This window comes from Octopus sinensis, unplaced genomic scaffold (genome assembly GCF_006345805.1).
Source record: "Octopus sinensis unplaced genomic scaffold, ASM634580v1 Contig13674, whole genome shotgun sequence".
Classification (NCBI taxonomy): Eukaryota; Metazoa; Mollusca; class Cephalopoda; order Octopoda; family Octopodidae; genus Octopus; species Octopus sinensis.
In genome coordinates this window covers 804,079-821,027 of record NW_021833026.1, presented here as the reverse complement: position 1 = coordinate 821,027, position 16,949 = coordinate 804,079, and the positions used below count along the sequence as shown (strand labels likewise).

The window sequence follows — 16,949 nt, the reverse complement described above, 5'->3', positions numbered from 1 at the left end:
GATTCCCTTTAGTATGCATTGTCAGTCCTCATGTAACCCAGTTGACTAATATGAGTAACCCGGGTTCACTAGTTAGTGTGCACTCTCACTAAGAAGTTGAAATGTTCAGATAAAATTAGTTTTAATTAGTGCGTCTGCTTTCAGTCGATTCTCCTCCTCTTCAATGTTTTTGACGGGGACAGTTATTCGTTTTACAGAGCAGGCCACTTTTGTGGTTGTAATCAAGTTCGATTCTATGGTCTCAGTCCGGAGAGCTTCCTCCGTCGTTGCCTTTGCAAACCGAGTCATTTGACGATCTTCGGGTGAATACATCCCAAGCTTATATTCTGTCCGCATGCTTTCTAAAATTTTCCGGATGACCACAAACTGGATGTAATCTCGTGTGAGTCTTTCAAGACCAATTGATGTTTGTAGAATTTGCTCTTAGCACCGCCTCACGTTAGTACAAGCGGTACTATAGTTACCTTGGCTTTGTGGATTACTCCCAGTTCACTGCCAAGCAAATCGCATTTATGAAGTTTTTCCATTTCAACTTGCTTTAGGTTTTTTCGGGAAATGATTCCAATCTCAATAAGAGGAATATTATTTGATTGAATAAGAGAAATCGTCAAAAAAAAATCTAGCTACTATGAACTGGCTCGCAGGATTGAAAGACAATTCCCGCGTAAAACAGCCAGCGAGATCCTCTGAATAAGGAATATAAATTCCCTCGGATCTCTGGAGCGGTGGGTGCACAGGCGGCCAAGTTTCTTGAAATGAGCAAGCGTCTTGGCCCCAAAAACACAGGAAGTTTCGACGGCAATTGCCCAAAAGCAAAATAGAACGAGTAAATCCTCATATTTCGTTAGTTTTGCGAATTCGGCCTTCTCAGCCGACGAACCGGGTCGACAAGCCGTAGCATTTAAGGCACCCTTGGCGAAAGAGTCGGAACAGGTGACATCCCAAACGAGCTGCTTCCCGGATTCAAAAGCGAACAGCGTACAGCCGTCTGGACGTTTTGCATCTTCAAGAACAAGGCCCGTCGGTTCCAGAATACAAGGGAAACCAGCTCTTTCCAGAGCTTTCTGAGTTAGATTGTTGATTTCGGTGTGCCGAGGAAATCGGCCGGCGCTCATTTGACAAGACAGAGGATGTAGCCCAAAGGCGTCAACTTTATCCCCACAACGACATGGGTGAGGTCTGCAGACAGGGAGTCCAAGGCGATTACAGATACCCAGACGGAGTGAATCCCTATCGAGGACAGTATCCAAAAGCGGAGAAGGGAGTACATTCAGCCAGGAGCCTGAGTATGGCTGACAGGCGGAACGGAAACAAGCCAGTCTGTGTTGGTCGAGGAGTGGTTCCAAGTCAGTTGAAGATCGATGGCAAAGAATTTTGTCCCAGTCTCGCTGAGAAAAGACATCGGAAGGGACTTCAGAGAAATTGCGTTTCCAAAAAGCGAGGGCCGAATCAATATCAGAGTCCAACGATGATTCAGTAGTTTTTTCCAGAATCTTTTGGACAAGAAGATATGATCCAGACGCCGAAGAAAGAAAGGCAGGAAGAGCCAAATCCATACTAGAATGGAGGCCCAGACCCCCGTGACTCACAGGAAGTTTAGCCTGACACCAGGCAATATCGTCGAAATGCACATTGAGAATTTTCTCCGCAGACCTCCGAACCAAGGAATCATAAGATTCCAGCATTTGGGTTGCATCTCAATAAGTGTGATTGTGTTTCTATTTTGTCGAGTACGAAGATGTCCGGCTTGTTATTCTCGACCCTCAGATCCGTACTTATTGTCGTGTCAACACAAATTTCCGAAGCTATTCGCAACCACTGACTGACCAGAATAAGTTTTCAACCTCCTGGATTTTGTAATTCCACATTTTGTTCATAAATGCAGATGTATACACTTCACTACTTCGTTGTGTCTTCCCAAGTAGTCACTATTTAGCATTCAACTACACCTCGTTAAATGATCAACTGTCTTCAGGGTTGAGTTACAGTGACTACACAATGCTAGCATTGTCAAAAAATAGGTTACGGTCATGTATTAAACACAGAAGCCTTTCATTCTCGGGGAGTTATTTCCACGAGATAACAAAGAGGTGACTCATTAATATCTACTTTGGGATCATTTAAAAAATCGAAGAGAATTGCATGGTTTATTCCTTATTTGCTCAATCAAGCGGTTTTTCTGGACTTCTCTCAGCATGCTCAAAAAGAATATTAATAAAAAAATAGAGTTCGCCTGATGAATTGACTTTCAAAAACGTTCCCTTAAATATATATTTGGAAAAAGTGGTCAAGTAGAATTCCCGGTGTGGCGAAGTTGATAGAGAACCAGCAGAGAATGGAAATAATTCGTGAGGAGAGGTATTTTTAAGAAAAGACCCTGGTGGCGCAATGGTTAGCGCGTCGTACTTATATAGCAGAAATGCGAAGGTTGCGGGTTCGAATCCCGTCCGGGGTATTTTATTGTCGTCAGTTTCTTAATTTTAAATAAAATTAGGCAGTCCATCGGGGAGCAGGCCTAGGGATCCGACGAACCGGGTCGACAAGCCGTAGCCAGCGCATCGGTCTGGCCATCGTTTGCGGCAACGCATACTGCGTCCGCCGCTTGCACATAACTTGCATACGAATTCACTTAAAGCTTAAAAAAATTATAATTTCAGTTATCTTTTATCAAAGAATATGCATTTAAAGCTGCTGTTATTAAGTATTGCAGTAAAGCTTCAATCTACATTTTTCCCGTGTTACACTAACCATCGTTTGCAATTTATTATTTTCCAACTCCCAGTAAGCTTATCCTCTGATTACTACTAGAATAGGTAATTCGATCTGAATGTTAGGAAAGACAACCAACAATTAATCTGTTATTAGACATTATATTTTTTACTTTTCCCTTTTCTTCATATGGAGATTCAATGACGGATTTGTCCCACAATCTTTTAAGATTCGAACCTAAACTGTTATTATTCAATTATACCTCATTCCCTATTTCAAAATTGAATTAATTAGTTACTTTTTTTTAGTTCGAGTGTTAATTAAGTGAATTTCAAAATCATATTTTGACCTGTGTACTCCCATCTTTTTATTCATTCTTTTAAAATAAGATGAATTCATGTCTGGAGGAGTGAAATTAAAAATTTTATTATTTGTTTCTAAAAATAAATACATCGTAAATTTACCATTAAGTTCATCTTGGACAAACGATGCCTCAATATTTTCATTTAAATTATAAATAAGATTATAACCAAGTATTTCATGAATCACAGTGTTAAATTTAATGAAAAATACTTTCAAAGGCGCAGCAAATTTACAAATTTCGCAGTCTTTTATAATTTGTCCGATAATAAGGCGTTTCACAATAAAATAAAATTCACAGCAATTCTTATGAAGCTTTAGTATTCCCCAGTGGCATTCTTGGTGAATAGCGAATGCCAGTGTCTTCATCTCCATTTCATTCTCCAAACAGATAACCAATTCGTGTTTTTGATTATTATCGTCTTTTAATTAGAGACTATGAATTAGGAATATCAATATACCGATCATCAATTATCATAAATTGGGTATTTGGAGTAGTGCATTTACAATATTTTGGTATTCACTGTCATTTTTCACGTAACCTAAGGATTGAGACTATACTAATACAACATCTTTTGGAAGATTCCATTTTTTTAATTAAAATGACGCTAAAACCTTTTTATAATAAATTATTTTCGTTTTTAATTGAATGTCAAACCATGTAGGTCACGCTGTCAACTATGTAGGTCACCTTGGTCGCCAGCGTGGGGCGCGACATATTATTTTCCAACTCCCAGTAGGCTTTAAACCAGCGGTTCTCAAATGCGGCCCCCAAGATTTTTTTTGCGGCCCCTCTAGAGTAACTAACTTTTTTAATTTTTTAATAATGTTTAAATTTAATTATTCATTCTTAAGGTTAAACATGTCCATAATTGGTGATTTCATTAATCAATTTGAAGCACGTTTTAAGGTACATTTATATAAATTTAATTTTTAGAATTTTAAAAAATTCATTCCTTTAATGAAAATATTCGCAACTCCATTCAGCGTGGAAATTAAGGATCCGCCTGCAAAGTTTCAACTAGAACTCATTAATTTACAACATGATATAGAACTGGCGGCATTGTTCAAAAATGCGTCCATTATTAATTTTTACGAATTAATTCCTCAAGACAAATTTCAAAATATAACACACAATGCATATATGAATCTACATATTTATGCGAATCAATATTTAGTAAAATGGAAAATTATTATTGTTAAAGCAATCTTGCGGAATCAAAAAGTTAATTAAGATTCCACTTTTGCCATCCGACTCAGGATACGCTCTGTTAGTCGTATCCACGCTTCCCTGTTACGTGCGAGGTATCTCAGTTCGTCCAGATCATCGGCCGATTTCAGTTTCCTTCCAATCGACGTGAGATCATGGTCGAGCGTAGTCGGTAATGTTGTTCTTTGTCGGCCCCTATATGCCGTTTTATTTAATGAGCAGAAGTAGGATTCCATGTTCTGATTGGCCGGCGTCATTTCCGAGGCTCTTAGAAAATATAAAAATATATAATATATTTTTTGTGCGGCCCGCGAAGCTAATCTTAATAACCGATTTGGCCCTTGAGCTAAAAAGGTTGAGAACCCCTGCTTTAAACAGTAGGCTTAGCCTCTGATTACTACTAAAATAGGCAAGGTCTCTATTCACTTGGTCGCATTCTATGACCTGTCATACACAAATTCTTAGATTACATCCCGCAGCTTTCGCTGGTCTACCCAACTGCTTTGTATCCACAATAAACCACTGGTACACACGAATTGGTGTATTCCGTAGTGACTAATTTCAAAACAGGAAAATTGTAGTTTTACGCAGAACTATTCATCCTAAGGTGTGGACAGAAGCGTGTTTACTGCAATGACATTTAGAATGGAGATATTTTTTTACAAGTCCAATCTACACCTGCCTCTTCATCCTCGATGTACTAACATTGCTTCTCTCCCACAAACAAATACGTACCACACTTTTCGAGGCAGGACATCTCGACGGTTCAAAGTCCTAATGTTGTCGCCAATGATTAATAAAAAATATCATTTCTTTAAGCAAAAAGAATTTTTAGGCTAAATCAAGTTGTCATTTGGCTTGAAAAGAAATCTCCAAAAAGTCTCCCTGGCCGTTTTGAGTAATCTTTTTAAAATATACTCAAAGAAAAAAACAAAAAGACATCAAATCAAGAATAGTAAGCACTATGCATTAACTGATTGGGGGCATAGGCCATTTGATAGGCCAACTCCTCCCTCCCGTACATCTCCAACTTGAAGGCAAACTGGAAAAACAGTTGCTTGGAATTGGAATTCCAGTGAGTCCAGAACGTCTTTTGTCCTTTATCCACTTCCCTACTAGGAATCTAATTTAGCCCACCCAACTGCCACCTTAAAGCCAATCGTCTCGTAAGGCTCAGCTGCAAACAGCACGTACTGCCATGCCTTGTCCGGCACCTCAATTCTCTGTTCATAGGCCGACATGAATCGGTGACGGGGGGAAATGCCCTGTGCTATTTCGGGGTAATCAATCTGAAAGAGCAGACTCTGCTGGCCAGTCATGGGGTCCCGTTGTTTGGTGACTGGGTGAGCACAGAGAAGTACCTTTATAGCCAGGACGGCCGATCGCCACGAACTTTCTGATCTCCACTTGGGGCTGGACTGCCACGGGGGCACGGACCTCTTGTTGGGACTCCTTGGCTGCACGTTCTCCTCTGAAATTAAAGGGGGTCTTACAAGTTGGCTTGGTGCTTCTTTCCTTGTGTGTGGGACAAATAACTGCCTTCGTTCTCGTGGAGAGTGAGGCACAGTTTGCACTCAAACTTGCCATTGTGATTCTTCATGAAGTAGGGGTCCTTGTCCAGGTCGATTGTGTCCAAGGCAAGCAGACGCAGTCTTTCTCGTCGATCTCGATTGGCATCTGCTGCAGAGGCTATTCCACCAGACCCTGTCTTCGCTCCAGGACGATGTTGGAAGTCCATCACCACAACTAACACAAATTACAATTTATTCAATTAATCATAAACTTAAGAAAAAGTATACAAATAATATTTTAATTTTATTTCCTAATGTTCTAAGGATGTTGTTTTTCACTGTCTGAAAAGTCGGTAATTGCAAAAACGTGTCCATAAATAAATGTTCCTTCCCAGTTTACATTATAAACGTCCTAATCACAGTACAAGTTGGGAGACTTACGACTGGAAACACCCAGATGGAATGACTATTAGGGTGGAAGTCGTTTTTGGGGCGGAACACGCGGGGACACATTTTCGAACTGATCTAGTGTGACTAAATAATATTCATTCTCCGGGAGAGAAATCAAAATATGCTTTCTTCTTTTTCTCTGTATCCATTGTCGGGACACGGATGGGGCAATTGCAGTCAATCTATTTGGCAGCTGTGCTTTGAATTTTGACTTTTAATGGAGGGACAAATCATTGTTTAAGAAATGAACAAAGTTTCGAAGGAAAATATCAATAAAAACAAAAGGATTAAGAAAGTGAGAATTAGCAATAATAAAGAAAAAAGACGTCATAATTAGTTTGTTTTTTTAATTGAATGACCTTTACTTGAACTTTGTCGCTGATTATACCAATTAAAATTTAAAATTAATTTGAAAAATTACTTTAAAAGAATTACAATTTAAGAAAGCATTTTTAACTAATTTCATAAGCTCAAATATTTCAAAGAATGGATAAGAGATAAAGATGGGAATAATTTCAACAAATAAAATTAAAAAAACAATGTGGTGCAATCTGAAGATAAAGACAAAAAAATTACTTATATAGATACGACATATAGACAAAATTAAACTTAATGTGAAAAAGGTAAATCAGAAACAATATTTCTAAAGCTTTATTTTTGTGATTTGATTTTTGGTTTTGGTCAATTTCCACACAATTTCATTCTTAAATGTAATCAATTAGTCCCGATCACTAAGTATTCTGCATAGTACTGAAGCCTTTGTATGTTCTATCATTGTCAAAACTATAATTGATACATTATTCATGAATTCATTTAATAGAAAAGATTAAATGCTAGCAAGGGTGAGTGGCTAGTCGAGAGTCTAAGGGTCAGCTCAAAGGCGCCGAAAATTTAAAATTAAAAGTCCAAATAAAAGAAGTTTTTAAATAAAGCGTCTGGGATCATTTAAAGAATCAAAACGAATTGCATTCAATGGTTTTTTATTTGCTCAATCAAAGGGTTTCTTTTGCAATTCTCTCAGGATGTTCAAGTCAAAGTTCCCAATTTCTAGGATGGTGGATTTTCGCGTGATGTATTTCGCGATTGTGGCCAAATGTGTTTTTGAATTAACACCTCTCAGAATCCCATCTTTCCTCTGGCAATAACAAGAGTTCTTTTCATGATCACGGAAGAATTGGAAAAGTAGTCCTGCAGGTCCTCTTTGAAGTTGACCTCTTAAAAGGTAAAGCCTTTGTTTGTTTATAGGGTTCAAGTGAATTCGATAGTGTACAGGAATATTGCCCGCAAGAAAACAGAATGGAAATGTAAATGAATTAAAAATATCGAATCTGAATTAAATAAACTTTCTTTTGGGGTCGTCGGTTTCCACTTTGGAAGTAATCTGTATGTAGAAATAACCAAACAATTCTCTCTAGTCTCTTTCCCTACCTTGACTTTTGGCTGGGAGTACTACCCATGTACCAGAAGTACAGACTCCCGATGCTACAAGGCCCCTCCAGGTTTTTGTTTGTGGGTCATTGGGTCCTCGCATTCCTTATTTGAAGGCTAAACTGTCATTCAGGTTGATTACTTTCAATCAAATCGTCGAGTCGAAAGGGAATTGAGATTCCTGATTTGCAGATCTACAACATCCATTTGGACAGGACGATATCCAGGGGTTGCACCAAGTTTGCTTTCTGACTTGATCTCTCTCTGCTGGAATCTAACAATAAATTTTAAACTATAAAATTAATTTTTAAACGTTCATAAATGTCTTTAATAGACAAATAAACACTTTTTATCAAAAAATTATGTCTTGAGTTCAAAGCAGAAAAATGTTGTTTGATAAATTTTAGTCGCGAAATATTTCTACATCCCTAATCATGCTTCCCAAAACAGAAACATATTTTGTAGAGTTCTTAAAAGTACCTTCGATGTAAGTCGTCAAATAAAACAGTGGACCATAAATGTAATAGAATTTCAATAAATGCCAACAAATATATCAACAATCTCGACGTTATTTACATTTTCGAGTGCGCATATATTGCAGAAGAAGGCGAAATATATTTAATGCAAAAAAGACGGTATAAATGATATAAACTACAATGAAAATAATGTTTGGAAACACGGATTGAGTACTAAAATGATAAGTTTTAAAAGTACCCAATCTTTTGATTGTACAAATAATGAAGGTATTGATCAGTCAACCTACCTTCTGGAAATCTGTATGACCCACCTGTGTCTCTTCATGAGCATGTCCAACCTAAAGAATGCATAATGTCTACCTCCTAGGATAAGTCAACAGACAAATATAGTCTATTTTGTATTATTTATGATTTGTTAGGATTATTAAGTGATATTAATGAGTAGCTGCTGTAGAACGTTGAGGGTTCATGCTGAAGCCTCCTCCCACGAATTTAGCCCGTTCGTTGATCTGCGGCATAATGTTGTTTTTGTTGCTAATCCTGGCAATCAGCGTCTCTTTTTCTCTACCCAAAAATATAAATAAATTACTTTTCTTCCTGTTCTTTTTTGCGCTGACTGTAGTACTTTTTTTTGATAGTCTGCAACTCCATTCCCAACTTGTCAATGTCATATTTGTACTCCTGCACTTGCGATTCGTACATGTTGAGTTCCCCGGTCAGCGACTAAAGTCAGAGGAGATCCCTACTTTGAGTTGCTTGCTCTTTTCCTTCAAAGACCTTTGGTACAGTTGCACTTGCTCGACCATTTCCGGACCAGGCTGACGAGCCAAAACTTTTTTAAGTTCTAAATAAAGCTTTTCCTTTTCTCGAATTTGCTGTTCTTTGCAGACCACTTCCTCGGTCTTCTTGATGAGTCTCACTTGCAAGGACTGAACTTTTTTGATCATTTCAAAGGCCGCAGGGTCACTTCCCTAAAAGTCATCGATTTGCCAGACCTCAAGCTTTCTCCAACGGTGGACGTTGAGAGGCTTGTCCAACTCTTCCTCTAACACTCTGGCTCTGTTTTTTTCCATCACCAACTGCTTCTGGAGGACAAACACCTCGTTTCTGCACGTGAATAGAAAAAAGTGCCTTATTTCGTCATAGTTCGACAAAGTCTTTTTGAAAGTGATCTGCTCACTTCTCAGTCGCATGATCTCCAGTTTGAGGACACGGATGTCCTCCACCCTCTGTGTGTACTGAACCTCCCCTTTCTGCAACGTCGACGATTGAATTTTTATTTTCTCGTAAAGCAAAGCCAATTCGTCGTTTCTCCTCACAAGCTGAGACCCCAAAATGTCCCTTTCCGAAATGACCTTTGCTTTTTGTAAAAAACTTATCAACTTGGTCAAGTTCCTTCTTTTGTCTGAGGTACTCTGAGTCAGCCTCGTTGATTATTTTCTGGAGACGAGCCTCCTCAATCTCCTGCTCTTCGATGATGACTTTGTTTTCGTTGAGTGTGTCCTTCAGTTTTTGCAGCTGAATCTTTTGGGCTTCTTTTTCTTTTTCGATTCTGACGTAATTGTTGTGTTCGGCAATGAGGGCCTGTTCCTTGAAGGTGATCATTTCCTTCAGTTGGTCGATTTGATGGTTCATGATTTTTAGTTTCCTCTTCATTTCGGAGATTTCGTCCTACTATATTATCCACATCTGAGACTTGTGATTCGATCAAATTTTTGCTGTACAAATTTCGGTCACTGCGGACTGCTTCGTAGAGATTTTTTTGCTGTTTTAGTTTGACTTCCCCCTCGGCAATCATCTTCTTATAATCAAAGATCTGCATCTCCTTCATTTTGATCTCCTCCATTTGAGTCAAGACCTGACCTCATCATTCACAACTCGACCTTCTGAGTGAGGTCAGAGGCCTCGTTGATATATCGGTCCCGCTCTTTCTCCAATTGAAATATTATTTTCCTTTGCTTGTTTGCCTCTTCGCGGTACACCTCGACCTCCTGTTCCAGGGACCGTTTCCGCTTGTCGTGGATTTGCACCAACGAGGCATACTTTTCCAGCGAAGTATTCGATTTTATCAAATTCTTTAATAGAATTCAAATTTCGACTTTTTTCAAAATTTCCCGTTCTTTGGTCACGTCATCAATGAATTTTTTTTCAGAGTCGAGTTTCTTTTTGTGTTCGATAATCTCCTTTTCCATTGTGGAGATCTGATACTTGAGTGGAGCCTTGCTGGCCTCGACTTCCTCCTTTTCCTTTTCCAAGTTTTGCAGTTTTCTGCAGACATTGTCTCGATTTTTGCGGATTTTGTTGAACTCGCTTTTGAGTCCGGTCATCTCGTCGGTCAGTTGCTAACACTCAATTTTAATGTGTACCTTCAAAGTCGTGTTTTTGTACGAGTTTTCTGCGGAGAGCTTCTCCAACATGACCAGCTGAGTCTCCGATTCCTGATGCAGTTTTTTGTAGCGCGTGTGCATGATCTCCGACTCGTTCTTGAGTTGATCGTGTGTCAGCTAACAGTGAGTGTATTCAGTCACCTTCTGATCATTGACCAGCTGTTCTTTGACTTTTAAATTGGCTTTGAAAGTCTCAATTTCAGTTTGGAGTTCTTTTATTTCTTTTTCTTGGTCATTCAAAGTTTCGATTTTCTCCAACAGAACTCGCTCAGTCTTTTCTTTGCGACGTTTCTCGTTCTGCAATTCCGTCTCAGCGTTCCGCAAGTCTTGTCTTAACTACACATTGACCGTTGAGGGTACTTCATTGGACTCATCCTGAACCTCCAAAATCCGTTTTTCCAAGGTTTCATTCGCATGACGAATCTTTTCTTCGTTTTTTCGAAGGTCCCCGATTTGTGTAAGGAGTCCGTCTCGTTCGTTGATCAAGTCAGTCTTGACGTTGATCAGGTCGGTAACACTGGTTAGTTCTTAAAAACCAACTTGACTCGTTGTCCCACGGCCATTCCCGACTCCTCGATTTGGTGGCTGAGATCGCTGATTTCGTCCTCGAGATTTTTGATTAAAACACGACTGTCAATCTCCCGTTGTTGAGCAGCGTCCACGATCTTCCAGGCTTTCTCGATTTCCTGGACTTTCATGTCAAGGGACCACCATTTTTAAAGAAGAAATCGTTTCTTGGTCGTTTTTTGCGATTCGCATGGCATCAGCTACTTTGGTTGTGTTTCCTATCAATTCTGCGTTCAGTTCTCGACATTTTTGCATAAGGCGAATTTCGTTTTCGTGCGAGTTGACCAGCGTTGTGTGCAGTTTTTCATATTCGACGCGAAATTTGTCGAGGGAGGAGTCGCCGAATAACTCTTTAAGAACCTACGCTGAAGGAAGGTGACTTTTACTTCTTGAAAGTCGTTTTCGAGTTCTTTAAAAAGGGCGTTGTTGATACAGAGCTGCTCTTTTTCGAATTGCTCGTCCTCCACTGAGTCTTGTGATGGACAATTCTCACTCTATTTTTAAACGGTCTATATTTTTACCATTTTTGGTTTCTACGGATACAAAAATGTTTTTGATAAATTATTCATTTCATTCTAGAATTTGATTAGATCGGTTTTTAATAAGACATTAACATTCCCTGTCAGCATATTTCTTAAATCTGCCAGACGCACAAATGCCGTTGTGGGGGAACTGTTGACGAGTACGGTTTGCATCCCCTCGCTTGCCGGCGGAGTGCCGGTCGTGCCCCGCGTCACTGTGAACTCAACTCGATCATGCAGAGAGCCCTCGCTTAAACGGGCATCCCGTCAATCCTTGAACCTGTTGGATTGGATAGAGGGGATGGCAAACGCCCAGACGGCATGTCCACCTTCCCATACGAGCAGGGGAAATCCCTTATTTGGGATTCTACCTGTTCGGACACGTTCTCGCTGGGAAATCTCGCTCTGTCCGCCGCCAATCCTGGGCACGCTTCGAGGCAGGCCGAGGAGCGAAAGATTCTCAAGTACGGCCACCTCTCCAACTCGCTGTTCTTTATTCCAATTGCCGTGGAGTCCTCCGGGATCTTCGGCCCCAAGACACTCCGCTTCCTTCGCTCGCTCGGTCGACAGATTTCAAGGACTAGCCAGGATCCAAGATAGTTTTCTTGGCTCCTGGAACGTCTGTCGATTGCTGTGATCCGAGGGAACGGCTTCGCCATTCGCAAGGCTGGCCGGGTGCCTCGTGTGGCCTTTAATTAACTTAGCTATCTTTAATTTCTTTCTTGTTTTTGTATATAACCCAATTATTAATTTCTTAAATTCAGAATCAATTATAAAAGCTTTTTTTTTTTTTTCTTTTTTGAAGGAAACAACTAACAATTAACACCGAAAATAGTTAAGTTCCAGCGGCGATATAAATAATTCAGTCGACTGTATCAAATTGGTTCCGCCAGCGCATCGGCCTGGCCATTGTTCGGGGCAACGCACACTGCGTCCTCGCCGCTGGAACTTAACTATTTTCGGTGTTAATTGTTAGTTGTTTCCTTCAATTATAAAAGCTCAACAAGAAATTGGTAAATATGCATTTTTCAGAAAAAGGTGGCCTTTTTTTCGGATAACGGTGAGTCAGACAAACCACATTTACGGTAATTAAATTTAATACATAAAACAAGATTTAGTAAAAGTTTTGCGACGAATAATGAAGTTATGAAATTTATGCATATCTGGTTTTAAATTAAAATAAAAAACTAAACAATATAAATAATTCATTCGACTGTATCGAATAACATAAGACTAGACCGTGATAAGCCATGTAATCAAGTCCTACACATCACGGATTGGGCTGAAAATTGAAAATTACAGCAATTAAGTTATGAATGCATAAGGAGAGAAACTTTGAATGTTATAAAAGTTAAAGGAGATGAGTAATTTTCCTTATCTGGAGAGGAAAGCCGAAAGGAAAATATAAAATGAATACAGTTGGAAATATTATTGAAAGAGAGTCCAATTATGTGATTAATTAGATTTTAGTAATTAGCATATATGAGCAAATCCCAAAGAAAGTATAACGAACGACGTCAGGACAAGATACACCCATTCGGCCACGAGTGACCCAAAAGCAAAATTGTACAACTCAGGAGCGCAGTACTTTGGATTGGCGGGGACGCCGTCTATAAACCTTTCTGATGCAAGTTCGTGGTCGTGTTTGATAGAAATGACCCACGTATTCCCTAAGATATATAATAAAGAAAACACCCATGATTAGCCATACGAACGAGGTCAAAAGTAGTGGGACCAAAATGACTCCTCGGAATGTGTTCGACTTGGATCGGGAAGTTATTTTTTTGGCGAATTCGTGTCCTCCGTCGTACATTATGTAGAGCCAAAATAGAAACCCCACGACTGAGGACACGAGGAGATATACTGTGACCTTAGGCTGTCTGGGACATTGCGCAAACATGGTATTTCCTGTGTGTTATTCGACCTTGTACAACCATAGGCATACTCGGCTATTCGGAGGAAGAAATTACTTATGGCGACTATACCAAAACATGTATTGAGGAGGACTAATCAGCTTACACATCAACCCTTACTCGACATAATACAAACGGAAATATGGAGCTAAGAATTATGAATTAACAGCTTATTGATCAATATCGGACTAATAACGATTTTCCAAAATAAATCGAATAACGATTCTTTATTTCACGTTAATCAAGTTAAATGGATAACGACTATACTTTGGGGTGATATGTGTCCACGGGAGGTGCCGTGTCGAGAGGAATGAACTCAATTTTACAGGTGTAGGGCAGAGGGGTGAGTTTCAAAACCGTGTGGAGAGGCACGTTAATGTAGGGAATGTCATCTGGACTATATAAAGGGAACAACCATGCTTAGTGTCCATATAATAGGCCAGCAGACACCGAACTACAGCCTGATGGGATATAATCATCACGTTTGTGTGTCTCTCCAGTTCCTAATCACCATACCCCACGGAATACAACCATAATGACTCCCTCCAGTCGATGGACCAAATCAATGTAGGACTCCCCACACCCAGGATACCGGAAATTACATTTGTCAATCTGTCTCAGTCTGTACTGTTCAGGATACTTCTCCGAGAACTCCCGATAAGTCATTCCATCGCAGGCTCCCTGTTCCATAAAGGGCAACTACAACAGCGTAGAGCTCATTGAGAGCCTTCCAACGTTTGATGGACGTGTTTTGTATGGAATGAGCAGTCTGGTAGGACCTTTTGAGAGTACTCGTCCACACCTCGAGGTCAGAAAGACCCTCCGCCACCACAAACTCCGCCAATTTTCTCGAGAACTGCGAATATGTCAAATCACTCACCTCAAAACCCAATTCTGATAGATCAGAATCTCCACCAATCTGCCCCGTGAGGTTATATTGACTTTCCCCGTGCTGAATATTAGACAAAGAGACAACCCTGGTGATGTATATCGTCCGTGGCTGTACCCGAATGTTCATCAAATAAGCCACGACCTTACTGGGAAGGAATCCTGTCCATAAAGTAGCCCGCATTACCCCGAATGTTGGAGACTGCATATTTGTCCCCCTGGTTGAATATTTTAATGTAGGAATAATTCTCCTCGGACTCGTCGGCTGCCAGGGTCACGTAGAATGCCTCGTAGTGACTGATCCTGTGCAAGTACTCCTCCACTGCCCTGTCTCGGTCGCAGTCGAATATGTTGTGGGAATTCGGGATTTTCACTTCCTGCCATTACAGACCAGAGGAACCAGGATATTGGCCTTCACGATGCTGGGGATGTCACAAATGGACTCAATCCACATCAGTTGGTAGGCGTGGTCCCCCACTATGTAGTCGTACATGAACTTCCTCCGCTCTCTGGAGTACTGTGACCCATCCACCACCTAATTAGACCAACACCAACACAACTGCCACAATTCCAGAACCTTCGAACCAGGTGACTACGTCTTGGAGTACTTGAAGGAGTGCCTCACTAAGTATGATGGAATGGGAGACCAACTGGCGGATGTTTTGGGCTGAGGTGTTGGTGTGGTCATAAAAGTCTGCAGAATTCTTTCTTCCCAGTTTCTGGAGAATGGCCAGGACGTAGGACGAGATGCTGAAAACTGAGAATATTGGTTGTGGAGTACATTGGGTGAGGTAGCCGTTCCAATTGAGGAATCGAGTCACTTTCTTGGCCAATGAAGTTTTTCCACGTGCAGGGAGACCTACCATGGCTATGACCAGGGGGGAAGTTAGTCCATTGAATGTTCCTATATTGGTGAGGTTAGAGGGCTGGAAACTTATTATTTCTGAGTTTTCTTGTGTGTTTGTCATAATGGGTGTGTGACAGACGCTTATATCTTTAAAATGCAAAAATTCAACCGCATTTGATTTAAAAGAATTTATTTAAGAAACTAAATTTTATAGTTATAAATTAAATTTTTAAAACAATAATATTCACTTAGTTTCATTTTTATACAATTTTTTAAACTTTTTATAATACTCATAATAAATAAATAATTAGGGCAGACAATGTTAATGCAGAACTCACAAAATACGCTTCTTCAGAGTTTCGAGAACTCATTATTCATATTCTAAACAAAACTCTTGAAAAACACTCGAGAATTAAAATTGAAAAATTAATCCGCTTACATAAAACGGGGAATTTGCAAAATCTTAACGCTCTCTTTTGATAGCTTTTATAACTTTTATAATATCCAATTTTCTATTAATTATTTTCATGAAATTCAAATAAATATTATTGAAACTGCACTTTAATATAAAAAGTGATGGGACTATCAAAGAAATATGGATTTTCTGCAATAGAATATGAATGATTATCTTTTGGTAGCTTCTTTTTTCTTTAAATGATTGATTAGTCGTAATTTCAATAAAATTGATTAATAGATTTTGATTAGTATAAATACACTTTTATTTGTTGCTCGTTATTAAAATTATCATGTCGACTCGAAAAGAGGATTCTATGAACCTAAAACAATGAGTTGTAACGGCATTACCAAAGAGGTAAAAGTTATGGAGAGATTGCTAAATTGCCAAAAAGTATTGTTTGGAATATTATTGTCGGGTGGAAACAAGACGGAACTGTCATTAATCGACCAAGATCAGATGCTCCGAAGAAAATAACTCAACTTTCTTTCTCTTTATATAAAAAAATAGTCAATACAAAACCAAGAATTACTCGAAAAGAATTGGCTGATGATTTAAAGATTACTTTATGGTCAGACGAATCAAAAATAGAACTTTTCGAACTGAACTACACGCTTTCAATTTGGCATAAATCCAATCGGGCGTATAACCAAAAATGCAGAATAGCCACCATAAAACACGGGGAAGGAAATATCATGCTGTGGGGTTGTTTGTCATCAACAGACGACCCAAAACATAAGTCAAAAATGACTTTTGAATAGTTAGTAAGGAACAAAGTAGATATTTTGGAATGGCCAAGCCAATCACCAGACCTCAATCCCATTGAACATTTATGGAAAATTTTAAAAATGAAAGTTGGTTTAAGGAAACTGAAAATTGAATGTCAGCAGCTTATTTATCCTTATAAAAAAGATTGGAAGCAGTCAAAATATGCAAGCGTTCCATGACTTTTTGTTCACTGTATTTATTTAGTTGAAAAAACAGAAATTTAGAGTATTTGGAACAAACAAGAACATCCATAAGAAGACACTCTATCGTCGGTTTTGTTCGTCACATATCTGGAGGGAACTCTACTAAAGACAGGAATAATATCCCCAGGCATATAGCAAAAGTCATCTACGCAGATGTAAACTGGCCAACGCATTTCATTTCTAAAAATTAACGCTAAAATAAAAAAATATACAATAGTTAGGGAATGCAAACAACGAAACGATGAAAAATGAAGGCA

General features: G+C 39.2%; 1 protein-coding gene, 1 non-coding gene and 1 pseudogene across 2 annotated transcripts; 1 reads left to right on the top strand and 2 right to left on the bottom strand.

The window, feature by feature from the left end:
* Nucleotides 1–2,374: 2,374 nt before the first annotated feature.
* On the top strand, nucleotides 2,375–2,455 carry Trnai-uau. The gene is given in 2 exon segments: nucleotides 2,375–2,411; nucleotides 2,420–2,455. It is a non-coding gene; the product is annotated as a tRNA-Ile (tRNA).
* Nucleotides 2,456–5,394: 2,939 nt separating this feature from the next.
* Nucleotides 5,395–6,017, bottom strand: LOC115229830 (splicing factor 3A subunit 2-like). Its single transcript, XM_029800118.1, is given in 3 exon segments — nucleotides 5,395–5,640; nucleotides 5,642–5,770; nucleotides 5,772–6,017. Coding segments are annotated over 3 exon segments (621 nt in total).
* Nucleotides 6,018–7,228: 1,211 nt separating this feature from the next.
* Nucleotides 7,229–11,229, bottom strand: LOC115229829 (annotated as a pseudogene).
* Between the last annotated feature and the right edge of the window lie 5,720 nt (nucleotides 11,230–16,949).